Source organism: Apus apus, chromosome 1, assembly GCF_020740795.1.
Source record: "Apus apus isolate bApuApu2 chromosome 1, bApuApu2.pri.cur, whole genome shotgun sequence".
In the NCBI taxonomy this organism is placed as follows: domain Eukaryota; kingdom Metazoa; phylum Chordata; class Aves; order Apodiformes; family Apodidae; genus Apus; species Apus apus.
In genome coordinates, this window is record NC_067282.1 from 4,057,978 (window position 1) to 4,076,547 (window position 18,570).

The following is an 18,570-nucleotide window of genomic DNA, read 5'->3' on the forward strand; positions in this document are numbered from 1 at the left end:
TCCTTTGGGCTCCACTGATAAGTCACCCAAATGGGTGGTGTCAAACATAATATTTAGCACTACAGGGAGCCCTGCTGGGCCATCAGTTGTTGCTCCAGAAGAGTGCAGGTAATCTATGCTGTAGATATAAGGAGGTCCAGGGAGCTCTAGGGAACCTCAAATGGCATGAGCAACTGTGTTCATTACAGATCTCTGCCGGCTATGATCGAAGCTTGATTACTAAGTTCACAGACAGAGACCTAAATCTAGGTGATAAGAACAAAATAAGAACAAAATAAAATCCACTGAAGGTTCTCCACTGGGGACTGGCTACAGACTTTCTGGGCTCTCCCCATCTTTTGTCACATAGTGAAGTAGGAGGTAAGACATGCAATGCTGTTCTTCATTTAACTCTTCCACCTAAACACGTCTCTGTTGTCTTGAAAATGAGCCCAGGATGACTTTGAAATGATTTTTTGAGTGCATTTCTTTGACACAATAATATATTTGTGACCATCACTTTTTAAAAAGCAAAGCAAACACTTCCAACAGAAGAAAAAACTCCAACAAATTCAGGCAAACCAGGGTACAGTAGCTTGTATGCTCTGCTCTGAACACAAAGGGGGTGGAGGAAAACAGATTACGTGCAGTTCAAAGAGGCAGTGTATCCCTGACTTTGAGATCACCATTTCTGTTTCATCTTAGAACTCATTTTAATGAACTGGTAAAGAAGAGAAACAGAAAATTTTCATCCAAGGCTACAGTGGCATGTGGTATTCTCTAAAAAATGCTATTGCTTTTAGCAACTGTAAACCAAGGTATCCATAAAACCAGTTTTATGGCAGAAAGTAGGGAATTCACATTTATTTAATTTCAGTATTTGTCGCTAGATGTGAGTGACAAATATGCTGGGTTTGTTTTTTCCTCACAGTCTTTTTTAATCAGATGTCCTTAGGTGACATTTCACTTTATCTAGTAACAACCCATTGGAGAGAAGATAATGACCTTCATCATTTGTTCATTGCTGTGCAGGCCTCCAGAGAATGGCACATTACAGAGATGTCTCCACAGCCTCTTGTATTTTTCTGACACCTCTTGAGGATTCAAAATCCCATAGTCAGATAGCATCATCTGTTGTTTTTAAATACTGACTTCCAGTGTGAGACTGAAAGCCTTTATTTCCTATCAAAGATCCAAGATGTGAAATACATGAACAGGTTTCCAAGTTTCTCTATATCCTTGTGTCATCGTACACAGATAGGTGTTACCACCATATGGCTTATAATGCAGAAAGCCACTTCCAGAAGGCTTGGCCCAAATTGTGACTTCTCTCCCTGAATTATTCTAAACATAATATTGTTTTTGTTAGAAAAGAGCTATAAGATCATCATGTCCAACCATCAACCTAACTCTACCAGGTCCAGTGCTAAACCATGTCCCCCAGCACCACATCTATACGTCTTTTATAACACCTCCTGGGATAGTGATTCAACCACCTTCCTGAGCAGCCTGTGTCAGGGCCTGATAACCTTTTCAGTGAATATTTTTTTCCTAATATCTAATCTAAGCCTGCCGTGGCACAACTTGAGGTCATTGCTTCTTGTGTCATCACTTGTAATTTCGGAGAAGAGACAAACACCCTCCTTGTTACAACCTCCTTTTGGGTAGTTGTAGAGAGTTTTTTACCTCTAGAGAGGTATTTTGCCTGTAGAGAGGGATTTACCTCCTTCCTATTTACACCCTAACTCTCTGTTAACAATCCATTGTTCAGAAACCTGCCTCTTCCCTCCATTCCACCTAGCAATCACCTGAAGATGAGTCCCCATTTGGGTGTCCCCAGCCAACTCCCAGGTGGTGGAGGTGCCAGAGGACCCCAAAAACCACAGCAGCCTATCAGGCACCTGCCCTCCAGCCTGCCTGCATTGCACTGGTTGGCTGAGAGGCAACGTGTCTGCTTAGCATCCTTCCCCATGAATGCAAGTGGGACATTGGAAGTGAGTGATTGGCCAGCACTGCCAGTACTGTAGATGCTGATTCATTAGCAATGGTTGAAACACAACTGGTAACTCTTGAGATTAGAGGACAGGTCTCTCCTCCACCCCACCAACGTACACAGCTGCAGGGGGATAACAAGGTTAAGCTCATCAAGCAGATTTCCATCTGTGGGGAAATAAGAGGATTTCTCTCCTTCTCTTGCTCTTTTATTTCCATAAAACTTCAAGAGCTTCATGTCTTTGAGACTTCAACTCCATTCCCTGCATCAGATGCAGTGAAAACTGGCCACTACTTGTGCAAAACGTAACTAGGGGCTGATGGACAGGTGCACAGACAGCATGATGGCCCAAGCCCAGAAGAAAATACCCACAATGTGAGTATGCTCTCCCTGAATGACAAACACTGGCAGTGCCAGTCCCTCAAGCAGATTGTCCTTGGGAGAAGCTCTGCCAGAAAGGACAGCTCTGCAGCTCATTCCCTGGCTGAGCATCCAAAATGCTGCTTCCTAAGGGATGCCAAAAGCTGCTCCTACAGCACAGCCTGTAATGGGCACTGCAGAAAACAGGACATTTTCTGGAGGCGCAGTGCTCATGGGATGGGGAGGAGGATAGTTAATATGATGTAGTTAGCAATGTAAGGGCCCACTCCAAAACACCCCTCCCTGCAAATAAAGTTGTTCCGACTCGAGCAATTATCTGACAGTTCAACAAGACAAAAGGGAAAAAAAAAAAAAGAAGAAAAAAAGAACAAAAAAAAAAGAAGAGAAATTGGATTCAGGTGCAGCAGCTCCACAATATGCCAGAGGTCATCCAGAGTCCCCTGGTGGCCAATAACACCGAACTTGTTCAACAAACAATTAAGTGGCAGCCTCACGGTCACAGCAAGGAGGGGGGGAAAGTGCTGCACAACAGAGTATTGGATTTTAAATGTCACTCCAGAGCTGCAGGGGGTTACTGCAACATTTATGACATGCTGGCTGTTTCTGAGCTGGTGGATGCTCAAAGTCAGAATTATCTCTCCCATCTTCCAGCCCTGCAAGGCAGGTACCAACAATATTTTGGAAGGAGATGTGAGGGCCCTCTGGTTATGCACGCTGAAGAGGTAAGAAGCAGTAGTTTCTGTGGACTTAGTTGCTTTGCTGTTGTGCTTCTGTTATTCATTCCTCTCTGCTAAAAGAACGGACTGAACCTGCTGGGCCACAGTTTTGATCAGCAAAGCCAGTGAGGTAACTCAAATCTATTCTGGTCTGTCATAAGGAGGTATATGAGCCAGGGAAACTAGGGATTTGAAGATGTGGAGATGAGAAAGCTGGGGTGCAACATTCAGAGAATATCCCTGGATTTCAAGCAGGGTGTCCAGTGCCTTATCCAGGCTACTCTGAAATCACAAAAGATGAGGAGCTTCCTCCATATGCTCTGGAAGACTATTTCACAATTTGATCAGTCTTACTATCTGAAAATATTTTCTGTGCTTTCATTCTGTCATTTGCTACGAGAAATTTTCACAAGTTTCTATTTTCTTCCATGTGCTTCACCAATAAATACAGAGGCAACCAGTAGGAAGGGGGGCTGGATTGTGACTGGGAGTGTGTATGTGTGGCTGGAAGGGTTGGGAGTGAAGAGAACTACATGTAAAACATCAGTTCATGGATAGGCAAAGAAGAAAATGGATCCTATGTTCAGGTATCATATGTGAATGAACTTATTTTATGCAAACGTATGCCTACAATATGCTGGATGTGACAGCAAGGAAGGGAATCCTGCTCTACAGCACTTCAGAGCCACTTGCTACCACAGCATGATCCTGCAACTGCAACTAAAACAAAAATGCTCATGTTTTGTTGCTGTCATAACACAGGGGAAGAATATGAAACAACCTGCAATGGTAAAATTACACTTTCAACATTGTGAGTGTAAAGTGACTCATCTGGAAGCAGCATGGCTGCACGAAGCCCACTTTTACTAAGCAGGTTCCTGCACAGTCCTCAGTGCAGCTTTTTGCTTTAAAAACCTGAAGGAGACATGAAGATTTTACTCTCTTCTTATTGCTCATTCAGGCAGCTTCCCCTAAAATGGGTGATGGAAGGGAGGGCTCCTTGAATTTTATTTCCAGCTCAGCTGCCAGTATGAGCAACCGTCATTCTTCATCTCAAGCTGTCACTCTTCATCTCAAGCTGTCACTCAAGTTGCTTGGCTATTTAATAAGATTAATAATAATAATAATAATGAACTAATGATAAATAATGACACAATATTAACAACAACACAAAAAAACCCCCACAATAATTTCTGTTGTGATTCTTTGACAGTTGTTATCTACTGCAAAAAACAATTTAGAGACAATCTTTTCTGTGGTCTCTGAATCAGTCTCTCCTGCCTGGGAACCCTGTGTCATATCAACGAGAGGAGGAAAAATCCCAAGGCTTTTTCTGTTTGCAGAAATAATCCCTATTAGCATTTTATTGTTCAATCCAAGGAAGAGAGAAACAAAAAAGGAGTCTCTGACACAACCAAGACACTGTGGTGTAATGGCTTTCAAGCATCAACTCAACCATTGTGCAAAAAGTCCCCCTCTATTATAAAGTGATATTATATCTTAATATAAATCTCTCATTGTAACTGGTACATACTAGCTTGTCTTCAACACAGCTATGATGCTGAGTGCCAAGGCTGTGTTGACACATGTCTATTTTATTAATCCACAATCTCTTGTCCATACCACTAAGTGATACCTTTTGTGGCTGAGAAAATGTCACACTGTATTTCACCTCCTGGTTTAGTATGTGTCCAGGATCTCAAGAATCTGCTGCAGAACACTAAGGTTTCAGTGAACCTGATAGAGAGGCTAGAAGGGCAGCTGGGATCAATTCCACTTCCTATTGTTACTAGTTTATTAGCAGAAATATTAAGAACATATCTAGATCTGCTGAAAAAACTGGGTGCCCTGCTGCTCTAGCGATGTTGGAATACGCAGCAACAGCCAGCAGGGATTTAGACTAAAGAGGATTCTATGAATTCAGAATAAAGGAGAATTCAGAATAAACAGATGAAAGCAACCCTGGACTGAAATCAGGCTAGGAGGACAAGGAGCTGTTGGAGTGAGTCCAGAGAAGGGTCACAGAGATGATGGGAGGGCTGGAGCAGCTCTGCTCTGGAGCCAGGCTGGGAGAGTTGGGGTGTTCAGCCTGGAGAAGACAAGGCTCCAGGGAGACCTGAGAGCACCTTCCAGTACCTGAAGGGGCTCCAGGAAAGCTGGGAGGGACTTGGGACAAGGGCAGGGAGTGATAGAACAAGGGGGAGTGGTTTCAAACTGGAAGAGGGGAGACTTAGATGAGATTAGGAAGAAATTAATGCCTATGAGGGTGGTGGGACACTGGCCCAAGTTGCCCAGAGAAGCTGTGGCTGCCCCATCCCTGGAAGTGTTTGAGGCCAGGCTGGATGGGGCTTGGAGCAACCTGGTCTAGTGGGAGGTGTCCCTGACCATGCAGGGGGGTTGGAACTAGATGATCTTTAAGGTCCCTTCCAACCCAAACCATTCTATGATTCCAGGATTCCAGAAAGAGTAGCCTGAGAGGTAAATGACTTTTTCAAGGTCATGCAGCTGATACGCTGTAGGGCTGGGAGTAACCCAGGGCTCTTGGATCCTGACCCCATGTGCTAACCTTTAACAGTGTTGCCTCCATCTTTCAGCTGAATAATTCCCAACAGGAAGAGAGGGGGGAAATGATTCGGATACAAAAGCTTTTTCCTTCCAATTTAATAATTTCATTTTGTGCCACCATCTATGAAAACGGCTTGTGATGAAGGCCTGTTTTTAAAAGCAGGACACTGTGATTTGGGAGTAAATAAAGTAACGTAAAACAGAACTATCAGCTGAAAATTATTCTGCTTCCAATTTTTGTTTGTTTGTTTGTTTTTTTCCTTCCATCCTTGGTACAAAGGCCTTGAACATAGTTTGCAATACACAACAACATGGCCTCTTGTGGAAGAAAGAAACAGTAACACGCCACTTCATTGAGCAACCACCAGAGAACACCACAGAGAAAAGTACCATGGAAGTAAGGCACTTAAGACATAATTATTCAGTCATATTTCATTACTGTAACAGAGACTGACTTGCTCCTGATCTCTCATCATATTTGGGAGAAGATGCTGATAGAGGGTTTTTTAATAAAGAGTGCAACAGGATGATCTGCTGGTAAGTATGTGAGGTGCAGTATGCAGTTGCATTGGTCACCTTGCTGTTGTCCCATTCTTGGGTTTTCATCTGCGTGTGGATTAGCTCATAGGACGGCTCCATCGCATCCATGTCTGGCTTAGGGTAGCCAGGGATAACGTTGTGTAGCTGGAACCCAAAGGTGAGCAGCCAGCTGTTGACATCTGGAAAGGAAGAGAAGCATGAATCAGATTATCTGATCTCTCAAGCAGGGTTGCCCAGGAGACTGGTGCAGAGGAGGACCCTATGGTGCCTGGCACTGTAGCAGTCTGGTCAAAATGGTGATTGTCTACATTGTGTGAAGAGCACAGATACTGAAAGAAGATTTCAAGGTCCATGAAAGAACCATGTGCCAAGGCCTGGCTTTCCATCTCCAACCAAAGTCCAATTCTGCACTTTCCCAGCTCCAAAACAGAAGCTTCAGCAGTAACCAAATAGCCCAAATCAAACCCAGCTCCACATATGCCCTACGTCAGCAGGCACCAGCCACTGCTCTAAGGTATGCAGGAGAAGTATAGGAACAACAATACACTAATGGAGGCTGAGATGAACCAGCTGAATGGGAGGTGTTGTCCTACCACCAGCTCTGAAAGTCTCAGCCATAATTCTTCTCCACCTAAGGCCTCTCAAAGGGTCTGCAGGCTGAAGTCTAAATGTAGAGCTATGTGAGCCAGAATTCCAGGAAATCCAGCACAAACAGCATGACCATTTAGCAGGTGCTCATGGAAGAGGCTCTGGACATATCCTCTGCTTGTTCCATGGCATCTCTACCTGTCTTGAGTTTCTTGGCATTTTTCATAAGAAGTTGTAATTTAAGTATTAAACCAGTGTAAAGTCACATGTCATCTTTTATAATGACATTTAAAATCAGCCTTCACACTACCTGCAAGGTGCATGATAGAGCAAACAAGGTTACATTCCTTGGGTACTTCTCACAAACCTCTTAGGAAAAATCCATGGATGGTGAAAATGCTGCTGGCTACAAGCAATAAACTATTGTCCTATGCAAAAGGGGGACCACTGGCACTAAAGAGGACATGATGGAAGCCTCACCCATTTGGGACATCATTCCTGCATTCACTTGAGAGGAGACTACTAAGTCTCCCCTGATTTTTGATTGCACAGCTACTGGGAGTAGAAGCTGAATGTTAAGCTGCTGGAGGAAATAATGGTGAGGTTGGCTAACCTGAGATCTTGGGATCAGCATCACTTCCCCCCTTAATTTCCCAGCATTTGATTATCTTACCTTGTTTGCCTTCATTGAACTCAAAAGAAGGACACACCTGCTACTGTCCCCAAGCAATACAGTGTGTGTTTGGCACGTAAGTAGCAATTGCAAGAAAAAGAAAGGTATGAAGGTAAAATTTAACTAGTATCAGCTCCCAGGGGTCTTAAGTGTATTTGGATGTAACTGGGATTGTGTTGGTGATTGCTCTGCCCTCAAGCTGGACATGCAAAGGGCTTGAATTTCATTTTGCTGAACTCAATAAACATTGCTGAAACAGTCTGGAAAAGGGATCAATGTAAACAATTATGCATCTTTTAATGTTGGTGGTTTTTTTTCCCCTCTATTCCTCATGAGTTGGTTGGAAAAGAAATAGGGATGCAAGTGGCAAATAAGGCACTTCCAGATGACTGGAGAACCAGGAGCCAAACAAATACACTATCTGTTGCTTGTTTTCTTACTGGCTAAAATGTTGAGATTGGGCAGATGTCCAAAAAGCCCTTGTGACAATCCATGTGGAAGGGGGAGGACTTCTGTAATAAAAACACTTTTGTTCATTCAGTGTACAGATTGTTTCTGGAGTGTCTTTGAAACAGAGAGGTTGGAGGGAGGGAAAGAAATTAAAGGGCTCATTTGATGATTTTTTTTTTTTTTTTTGCTTAGCACTAAGCCAGCCTGCTTTCAAACCCTTCTCATGTGAAGTGAAGACCTTTGATGTACATATTGTGGACCAGGTGGTCAGGAGAACAAAGCAAAACAGTGAAGGTCGGCATTGGTGCAGGAACCACTTTCCAAGCACTTCACAAATGTTAAAAAGGATACAGAGCAGGGAAGCTGAAGCACAGAAAAATATGTAAGGTGTCTGGAAAGATTCAAGATGGGCCTTTTTGGATACTTCTCAGAAAACTGACTTAGAAAACATTTGCAAACAGGAGTTTGTTCTTTTTGGGAAGAGGTGTCGGAATACCCAGAACAAAAAAAACCCAAAAACCAAACACCCAGAAAACATGGGAGGAAGGTGTGGACCTGAGAAAACAGAGGGGAAAATATTAATTTGCCAAGAGGCAGTGACAACTTTTTTGACAGAAAAGTACATTTCACATCACAGAGGTTTTTTTCAGCTACAGTAACCCTGCCAACACATTTCACAGTAAATTCATTTGAGGGCAAAGAAAAAGAGTGCTTAATGCAGACACATGTAATGGAAATGTCAGTTCAATCCATCAGGATTGCTGAAGCTGGCAGCAAAGCTCTGCTCCATGAAGTGTACAATCACTAAAATATTCATATTTAGCAACGGGCCTCTCAAAATGTAAACACCTGCTTCTCCTGCTCTCCCCTCTGCTCACCTCTGATTTGTAACCATGAGCTCAGAAACCTTGTCAATGCAGACCAAAATGTGTGTTGTTTGCCCATGTCCCAGGTGCTGAGCTCCTCTAATGACAGCAGGTCCTGGGGTGGGGGGAGAGCAGTTCCCTGGGCCTGAATCTGGGCAGATTTTGTTGTGATGACAAGGACAAGCTCATCATGGGTCCTGCCCATGAGGGTCCTGCCTAAGAGCTTCAACAGAAACAAATGTCAGAGCAGCAGCCTTGCATCATGGCACTCCTCCCATAAGGTGTTTTTTCCATAGGTTGGGAGAGATGATACTTTAAAAATGTATTTGGGATCTGTATGCTTGAAAGACCTTTATGACCATGGAAATAAAATAAAGAAATAAAACAAATAAAAGCTTTATGACCATGGAAAAAGTTAGTTGGTGCATATAAAATATTAAAGTATCAGATTTGGACATTCTGGTGTTATCATCAGAGCTGGGGGGAAAGTTGTTTGCATGTTCCAAGATTGGATTAAAAATTTTGTCTTAACTTGAACAGGAAAATTGTTAATATGTCATGAAGCAACAGTTCAGAAACTAGATCATTTCAAGAAAGCAATTTCAAATAAAGATCCATTTTGGTGTTGACTCCTCCATTTTTCAATTTGATTTTTCAATCATTAGTTTACACTTAACTTGAAGAGGTTGAAAACCAAAAAAGAATTTTTATTTTAGGCTATTTTAGAATTTGTCATTTCTACAATTTTCAGAGCTATTTACAACATTTCTGCTGAGAAATCTCTCAAGCTCAAACTCTCCCATAAACAAATTCAGTTCTGACAAATGAGCATTTTCTGATAGGAACAGTTATCTCAATGTATTCCCTGCCAACCTTAATTATCAGAGTGAGGCCAATGCACAGGATCACAGTCTGGATCTTTTGGCATAATTTACTTCCCTCATGGCATCATCTTCTCAGCTCTGGAGAAAACAACTTTTCACGAAGAAAAATACAATCTAATCCTTATGATTATTGCAGAGGAATCTGCAAGCATGAATACTGATGGCCAGTAAAACAAGCAGAATACAACAACCCAGGGTTTTTATTTTGTAACTTTTTTTGCTATTAAGACTATTGAATGCCTGTAATTATCTAAAGGGTGCGTGCAAGTAGGATGGAGCCAGACTGTGTTCAGTAGTTCCCAGTGACAGGGTGAGGGGCACTGGGCATAAAATGGAGCACAGAAAGTTCCATTTAAATACGGGAAAAAGCTTCTTTACGGTGAGGTTGACAGAGCACTGGAACAGGCTGCCCAGGGAGGTTGTGGAGTCCCTTTCTCTGGAGATATTCAAGACCCACCTGGATGCAGTCCTGGGTAACGTGCTCTGGGTGATCCTGCTTTAGCAGAGGAATTGGATCTCTAAATGTCCCTTCCAGCTCTGACAATTCCGTGATTCCATAAGCCAATCTCATAACTAATGGGACTGCAAATCCTTTTGCATATGGGAAAGTTGTGATAGATACAGCAGGAGCATTTAAAAATGAGTATCTTCTTGGTAAGTATGTCCATTTGATTTTTGATTGTGTCACCTGGTTTTCCAATGGGAAGCATATAGCAAAGAGTCCCATGAAAACAGTTGTCCCAAACAGTCCCTTGCACAAAGTATGAATATAGGAAGGACATTTAACTTACATAATTATTTTCTGTATAAAAAATATACATAAAGCTCATGTTATTGGTGCTTTACAAAGTCCCAGGGGAAGCACTTCAGAGCTGTGGGGTAGGTATACCCTGAAATCTGGCCTTTAGGTCTAACACATCTGCTTTTATTGACTTTTAATAGAAGCTGTTTATTCTCTGGGGCAGATCAACTTTTAACTACCTGGTTCCTGTAGTGTCCTCTGAAATGGTTGACTGCAATAAAAGGTTTCAGTCATTGTTGTCATCCTACTAAAACAAATTTGCACATCATTTGTTCAGATGCAAATCAATCTCTATGCAAAACTGTGTAAACAGAGCTGCCCTGCTACCAAGAGAAAGGTTATCAGGACATTAATTGGTAGTTAAACCTGGGATATCTAAGGGAACAAAAAACTCGAAGCAAAATAAAGAGAAGAAGCACCAAAGAAGAAAAAAGATTTGGGAACTGCAATCTCCATCTATGCTAATGATGTCCTGGGGTCAACTGGCAAAGAAAATCTTATGTCCCTTATAATAAATACTGGAAAACCTCAGCGACCAGGATACTGAGAGAGAAGAAGCCTATTCACTGTTGACAAGCTTGTGAACATGTTAATGAATTTAAATGTCTTACCTGTCATGTAACATTTGATATCCTGAGAGTTGCTAATGGGATTGTTGTTTTTGAACATATATAGGTTGAAAGGCATTATGTTATTGCTACTCAGATGCTTCCACATATCATGGTCTGGACTCGTCCACCGACCCGCCAGCACATCATAGTCTCTCCGTCCCATGTGGATAAGTTTTGTGAGGGGGTCATAGAGTCCTCCGTGGTAGCCGATGATGATCTGGAAGTTGGGATTGGTGTCCATATAGATCTCCCCATATGCTGTGTACAGTATCTGCTTAATCATTAAGCCAGTCCCACTGAAGACAGCCAAAGGAGTGCCAATGTTATCGCAGGCTATGTAGAATTCATCACCGCTGCTGAGCTCCATCGCAAAGAGGTGGCCTTGGAGGTCATAGTAGAGGGAGGTGATCTCAGAGCTTGAGTGGTTGTATAAATGGGTGACCTTGGTTGGGTTGGTCAGGTCTGCATAGAAGAACTGCAAGTGATGGCCATGGCTGGCTTTGCTGGAGACTCTCCTTCCTAGCCCATCATAGCGGTATTTAACACTCCACCCACTAACTTTATTGTAGGCTTTGATGAGCAGACCAGCTGAACTGTACTCAAAAATATCATTGCCTCTTTGCTTCAGGAAGCCATCTTCATCCATTTTGTACTGCACATCCCCCAGTCTGGTGATCCTGTCCCTGAGGTCGTACCTGAGCGGCGTAAGGCGGGCACTATTCCCTGGACTCAACAAATGGAGGTTTCCATTTAGGTCGTAGCTGTAACGCCAGAGTGGTTTGTCATTGATAGACACTGTCTGCAGCTGGCCATCAGCATCATACTCATAGGAGTACCTAGTTGTGTTTGCATAAGGGCCAACCTTCAGCTCTTTCTTAACCACTCTCCCCATGTTGTCATACTGGACGGTCATCCAGTACATCAGCGACCGGAATATCTCGTACTGGACCTCCTTCATCCTCCCGTAAGCATCAAAATGTTTAGTGTGAGTCATGACAGCAGTGGTGATAATCTGGTTGATATCGTAGTAAATGACTCCAAATTTACCAAACTGCTCCGTTTTGCCTGACACATCATCATACCTGTAGAGGTCAATGGGTAAAGGTGTCTCGTTGATGACTGCTTGCATGCTGGTCACCCTGAAGCTGTTGTCGTAATTATAGTCAAAGCGCGCGTTCACCATCCCCTCCTCGGTGAAGCGGAAAATCTGCCGATCAATGAGAGGTCCTATCTGCCTGTACCTGATGGTACAGGTGAACCCCTCATTCTGCAGGTTGATGGTCTTCAGCATCCCGGCGGTTTCGTCATAGGTGAAACTGATCTTTGTGGTGTCATAGAGCATCTCGGCCAACTTGGACAACTTTCCGTACTTGTAGATGACACGTCTGCCTGTCCCCAGGTACAAAGTGTGGAGGAGCTGCTCGTCCTCTGTGAAATCCTGAATTACTGAGGCGTTGCCTTCGGGTGGCCGGTAGATGTTCCTGTAGTAACCGATGGAACGAATGGTTTCTAAAGTCTGACGGGCAACGTTGGGCATGGTCACTGATGACAACCGGTCGTTCTTATCAAACTCAAAGATGTACTGTCTCTGGCTGTGAAGGAGCAGCACCATGGACTGGATGGGGAGGAGAAAAGTTTGGGTTACATTCCTGGTTTTCGGGCAAGGTTACGCTCAGCTCTCACAAAACCTGTGAGATTCTCCAATTCAAAGAACAGGGCAAGTGAGATAAATCCCGGCACCCATGGGATGAAATGGTGAGACGTGTCAGCTGCACAGCACACTGAGTATACCCACGTAGAAGTGGGTCAGAGGAAGAAGCAGTTAACGCAGTGAGGAAGGTCTGAGTTCAGAATGCTCAGTTGTTCAAATCAATACCCTGTTGCTGGCTGTCTCTACCCAAATTCCCTGTGCCAATTGCTTTTGAAGACTAAATAAACAAAATTAGTGGAGCTACTTAAACAGTGCTTGAAAAAGTACCCCCTGACACCTTCCAGTGCCCAATTAATTCACTGTATCTCTGTACCATCTATTGCTCTCTTACTGCAAACTTCTGCCATCATGTTTATTTGTTCCGGGAATTTTTTTGCATATAATGAACAATCCACACAAACTGTATAATACAAGGTACAAGTAAATTCTTTTTGTTTTTTAAAAGCTACATTGCTGTACTTTCCTTAAATTGTTGCAGACACAGGTCTATACAAATCTCAGGTATACAAAATTCCAGCCCCAGGTATGGAGCATATGGATCTATAGGACACTGGGCAGTGTAATGATGGATGGTTATACCTGGAAGAATTTAAGTCTCATGGCAGTCTACGAAGTGCAGAAAAAAAATTGCAAAGTGTGCTACGACAGCCTAGCTGGATTCATGCTTTCACTTTTAATTACATGTCACTCCTAAGAAGTAGGAATGGGCCACTTGAAGAAAGCAGGATGACAGACTGGCTTGTTGTCACATGGAAAATCCTCCTGTTCACTCCTCTGACTTTACCTGAAGATATTTTATACTGCAGCTAGCTCAGCAAAATAGTGCTGTGCTTAAAATGTCAAACACCAAAGCTTCACAGCATCAAGACACGCTCTCAGTTGTCTGAGAAGAAACTTCTCAGCTTCTTTTCAACTGTACTTTGGTGGTCTGGCATCAAAATTACTATGTGCACCCCAGTGTAGGCAGGAGTATTGGACCATAAGGACCATAAATCAGCTGATGTGAACGAGTGCAGCTTTACTGAAGTCACAGGAGCAAAGTTCATTTGCATGAAATGCTCCATCTCTGAGTGATAAGAGGACTCTTACCTTCTCCAAGTAAGTGTAGCTCCATGATTTGCCATCAGCAAAGATCCTGGATGTAATTCTGCCAGACTGATCATACTCCATCCTTTCTGACATTGTGCCCCTCTGAATCCCTGCAATGTGTCCTCCAGGGGAATAGGTGACATTGACCCCGTTCAGTCTGCTGCTGGGTGACCAGAGACTGGGCCTCCCTGCCTGGTCGTAGAGGATGCGGAGCGTGAACTTGCGATGGTCATCATAGATCTTCTCTGTCCTTGTCACACGATCAAAGTCAAGGGACAGCAGGTTTCTGTTATGAACCTGCAGGACAGAGATGGAGAATCAGGAAGTTGGAAACAGTTTGAGTGACAAAGACGAGCCATGTTTCACCAAACACCTCTTTAGGCCACACTAGAGAGGATCCAGCTGTCCGTTGCCTCTGGATAAGAGGCAATTTTAAAAGTAGAGAGTTGTAATGTTTTTTCAGTTGACTTCAGCGAGGAGAAAGGCAGAAAAACAAGGTACATTTGAAACATCACAACGAAGGAACATTGCTTATGTCCCAAACCTAGGCTTAGGACTGCTAGAGCAGTTGTGATTACAGACCTACAGAAGATACAATGACAACTTGTTGCAGGGACTATTTGCCAGGCACTCTGCTTATCAAACCTAGGATATATACTCTTTTGTTCTGCATGCACAGTAAAAAAAAAAATACTTGTAGAAAAAAGAGGGACATGGTGTCAACATAGTGGCAAACAGGGTTTTTCTCTGAATTTACTGAAGATACTGCAGGCACTGGAGGTTAAGCCTTTCCCCTGAGATGAAATATGGAGGCCTTGACCACTGCAGATGTTACCCAGTGCAGGAACTTTTCTGTGAAAGATGGAGTTTTAGCTTCATTGTCGTGGGGTTATTCAGTGCTGCATAATTACACTCTTGTTACCTCCACTGCCTCTGCACTTCCAAAGATCAAAGGTTTCTACTTCAAAGGTAGGAGCAGGAACACACTTTGATCCAGGCATTGTAGCATACAGCGACACAAAAAGGAGCTGATAATACAACTCATGTTTAGTCACGTGTGCAAGGCTTACAAAGCTACATCACCGCAGCACTGAAGTACTCAGCAAAGAGAAAAAACCCACATATCCAGCAAGAGCTTGCTGGTGAAGATAGCTTTATCTCCAACCCATCACTTTTGAATCTCTTCAGCTGGCGAATCCCTCTTTTCTAGAAAGGCTGCATATTCTTCCAGGACTAATTTCAAACACCAGAAAACTGCCTTGGTTTGCAGTTCCCTTTGCAGCTGTAAACAAGGTTTTGCTGTTTGCTGCAAGGTCTTCAGACCAAGTTAAAGACACTGCCATACCCTGCTCTGGGTGAAGCTGACGGTCCTGACCTCAGCATTGCTCTCAGCCCTGGTCCAGTTTTGATTCTTGGCCATTCCTTTAGGGTGTATGATTGAATTCCCACTATATTTTGAGGGATGTGGAAATATCCGAGAGCTAAACAGCAAGAGAAAGGATGCAGTAGAGACAATGGACAAGGGGTTCCTCAGCCCTGGAGGAATGGGAGAGGGAAAGGCAGGACTGCCGCAGTGATTTTGTGCTGTGTGGACAGATGTCTGTGCAGAAAGGGACGCTGAAAAATCAGAAGTCAAAAGAAGACATCTCAGGAGCTGAGGTTGGAAGAAGCAAAAGCACAGCTGAGAAAATGTGGACGTGAGCTGAGGGTGTGTGTGGCCAGCCCAGAGAGAAGGAATTGGTGCCATGAGGTAAGCGTGACAATGATGTAAGAGGAGACAAGTGCAAAAATTATTTTCAGCTTATGATTTACAATGGTAAAAGGTGGGTATGACTTGAGAAAAGGTAGATAATGCTCCATTTAAATATGGATAAAATGGGATCTAAATGGGCAATGAGAGAAAGTGGAAATCAGCCAACAGTCCACTGCAACAAGCAAGCTGGGAAATAATTGAAAGAGAATCAAAACACTAAGTGCAGATGAACACATGTAACTAACAGAGCAATCTGGTATCTCATAGGTGCTTGCTGCTATAAATAGAGAAACAGAAGTAGCAATCACTTGCAAAAACACCCCAACAAACAAAGCAGGAATGAATAGCATCTCTGCTTTCCGTCTATTCACAGAGCAGCTCCAGCCCGGCAGCTGCAGCTTCTTCTGCTCCTGGTCTCTGCCAAGAGAGCTGGAAAGAGCTCTTCCAGGGCTGGGATAATAATCCAGGCTGGAAGTGGCCCCCCTGATCAGTATGCCAGCAGCACTGCCATTCACCCTGCTAGAAGGACCAAATAACAGGTCCCAGGATAGCTCTTAAACTCAGTCCAAATTTCTGCATCCCATTACTGGTGCCCTAAGTCATTCCACCCTCCACATGCTCTGGCAAGCAATTTCTGCAGGACTATTTGGAACCAATCTCCCTTTTCATGATATTTTTTGCCGTATGATTTGTTTTCTCCTGCTCTCTATGTGCAATCTCTCTTCTTTCTGAGAAATGCTGCAGTGCCCACAGCCCCACCCCTCAAGGTGATGGGCAAAGTGAACCCTACCCTGCTAGATAGCCTCTGAACAGGACCTAAATCTTTTCTCATCCTTGTTCAAGGGCACAACTTGAACAGAAGTGAATTTTCTGCAGAAGGACTGACAGGGCTGCAGGATTCAGTCCAATAATAATGTTTTATGGCAAGCAACTAAATAAGGTGCTATCCTATAACCAGGATGTAGGACCCTTCTCCTGGAACAGGGTCTGAAAAGTTCCTGCAAAAAGCTTTTGCCCCTGAGTGTTTGACAAGGCTTGTGATCAGCACAGGACTGAGACAGGGTAAATTTGAATTCACAGTTCACAGTCTATTTGACATCTCCTCTGTAATGTGTGGGAGATTAAATTTAACCCCAAATTCAAGTGCCACAGTACTTTACTCAATGCCTTAGCTTGCTCTGGAAAAGCAAAAGCATAAACACACTACCATGTCTGGTTTCTCCAATGCTTCCTATGGAGCTCCTTTAGCTTGAATTATAATTAAACAACATGCATTGATCTCCCTGGGAGAGCAAAAACACAAAAATGGAACATTTCTCACAAAAGTACTCTGGCAACCTTCAGCAGAGGAGGGCAAACAATACTTCTGCAATGAGAACTCCAGGAGCCAACAACATCCATGTGATAAATGGCTGCCCACAAAGCAATTTCCCCAGCGAATTGCTAAAACTATTGGGGTGGTGAGATGCAGACCTCAACACCTTGCAGAAATTGTTGAGATGATGCTGGACAGTCCTCATCAGCCAACACACCAGGACTGGTTAGCAACATGTCCCAGGAGTCCTCTCTGGTCACATCAGTTCTGGGGAGTGTCTGGGACACTAGGTCTTGATGCTGCCACTAGGTCTTGGGAAGAACAATGTGTATTCTAACAGGAGTTTCCATGGTTAAATAAATAAAGAGTTGAGCCAGAAGCTCTGTCTCTTTTGGCTGTCCTATTTGCCCTACCATCAGAGATTATTTTACATCCTTCTTTATTGAAAAAACTCAAGTTTGTCTTAAGAAAAAAAATGGAAAAAAGACAGAGCTCTGCTCTTTGGAGCAGAGTTTACTTCGTGCTCTCACTGCAGATGGAATTCATGTTGCTTCTGGCCTGTGATGGGTTGAATTTGCAGCCAGCCAGTTTGAGGAGGTATCTCACTACTGGGTGGGTGGATCAAAGCATCATAACCTTCATAGAATCACAGAATTGTTTTGGTAGGAAAAGACTTTTAAGATCATCAAATCCAACCACTAACCTAACTCTGCCAAGTCTGGTGCTAACCCATGTCCCTAAGCTCCACATCTACACATCTTCTAAATTGCTCCAGCGATGGTGACCCCATCACTGCCCTGGGCAGCCTGTTTCAATGCCTGGCTACCCATCTGGTGAAGAAATTTTTCCTAATATCCAATCTAAACCTCCCCTGGCACAACTTGAGGCTATTTCCACTTGTTGTATTGCTTGTTACTTGGGAGAAGAGACTGACCCCCACCTCGCTCGAACCTCCTTTCAGGCAGTTGTAGAGAGTGAGAAGGTATCTCCTCAGCCTCCTTTTCTCCAGTTCTAAACAACCCCAGCTCCCTCAGCTGCTTCTCATAAGACCTGTGCTGCAGACCCTTCACCAGCTTCATTGCTCTTCTCTAAACTCACTCCAGCACCTTGATGTCTTTCTTGTAGTGGGGGACCCAAAACTGAGCACAGTATTTGATGTGTGGCCTCACTATGGGGTGTGTGGGAAAGGAGAAGTGAAAGGTGCTCCTTTAACATAGTTGTGCCCCTTTACTGCTGCCTGGCCAAGCACAGAGCCAGGTCACTGGGGAAGAGACATCATGGCTGGCCTCACCATGCTGGGAACTGGTTGAGCACGTAGCAATGAGTTGTCAGTCCCCAAGAACACTCTGCAACTCTGGAAGGAAAGGCCACAACTCATAAAATGCAAATTCATATGATGGTAGCAGAAAGGATGCTGGTTTCAGGGGAACCCCCTCTTTTGCAGTGGTAAGATCCTGTTGTTCTCATCTCAGAGGCTTCATGGAGTGGTGCTGCAGCCTCTCTGGGCATCTTAGCTGCTGTCTCATGTGAGTGGGGGGGCGAGGGGAGAGGGAAAGTAGTGATTTATTCACATACGCCAGAAAAGGATAATATTTCCGCAAATGAACAAAAATATATTGAACTTAACGTCCCTAAGTTTCTCCCTTGCCAGGGA

At 43.6% G+C, this 18,570-nt stretch overlaps 1 protein-coding gene across 1 annotated transcript in view; it reads right to left on the reverse strand.

Moving 5' to 3' along the window:
- LOC127395132 (teneurin-4) overlaps positions 1-18,570 on the reverse strand; it is a gene marked incomplete at its 5' end in the record, with an annotated part of 214,884 nt that overhangs the window by 10,294 nt on the left and 186,020 nt on the right. Inside the window, 3 exons of the mRNA XM_051641606.1 lie at positions 6,211-6,353; positions 11,049-12,663; positions 13,849-14,145. Of these exons, the coding sequence (XP_051497566.1) occupies positions 6,211-6,353; positions 11,049-12,663; positions 13,849-14,145 (2,055 nt within the window). The remainder of the gene's footprint in view (positions 1-6,210; positions 6,354-11,048; positions 12,664-13,848; positions 14,146-18,570) is intronic.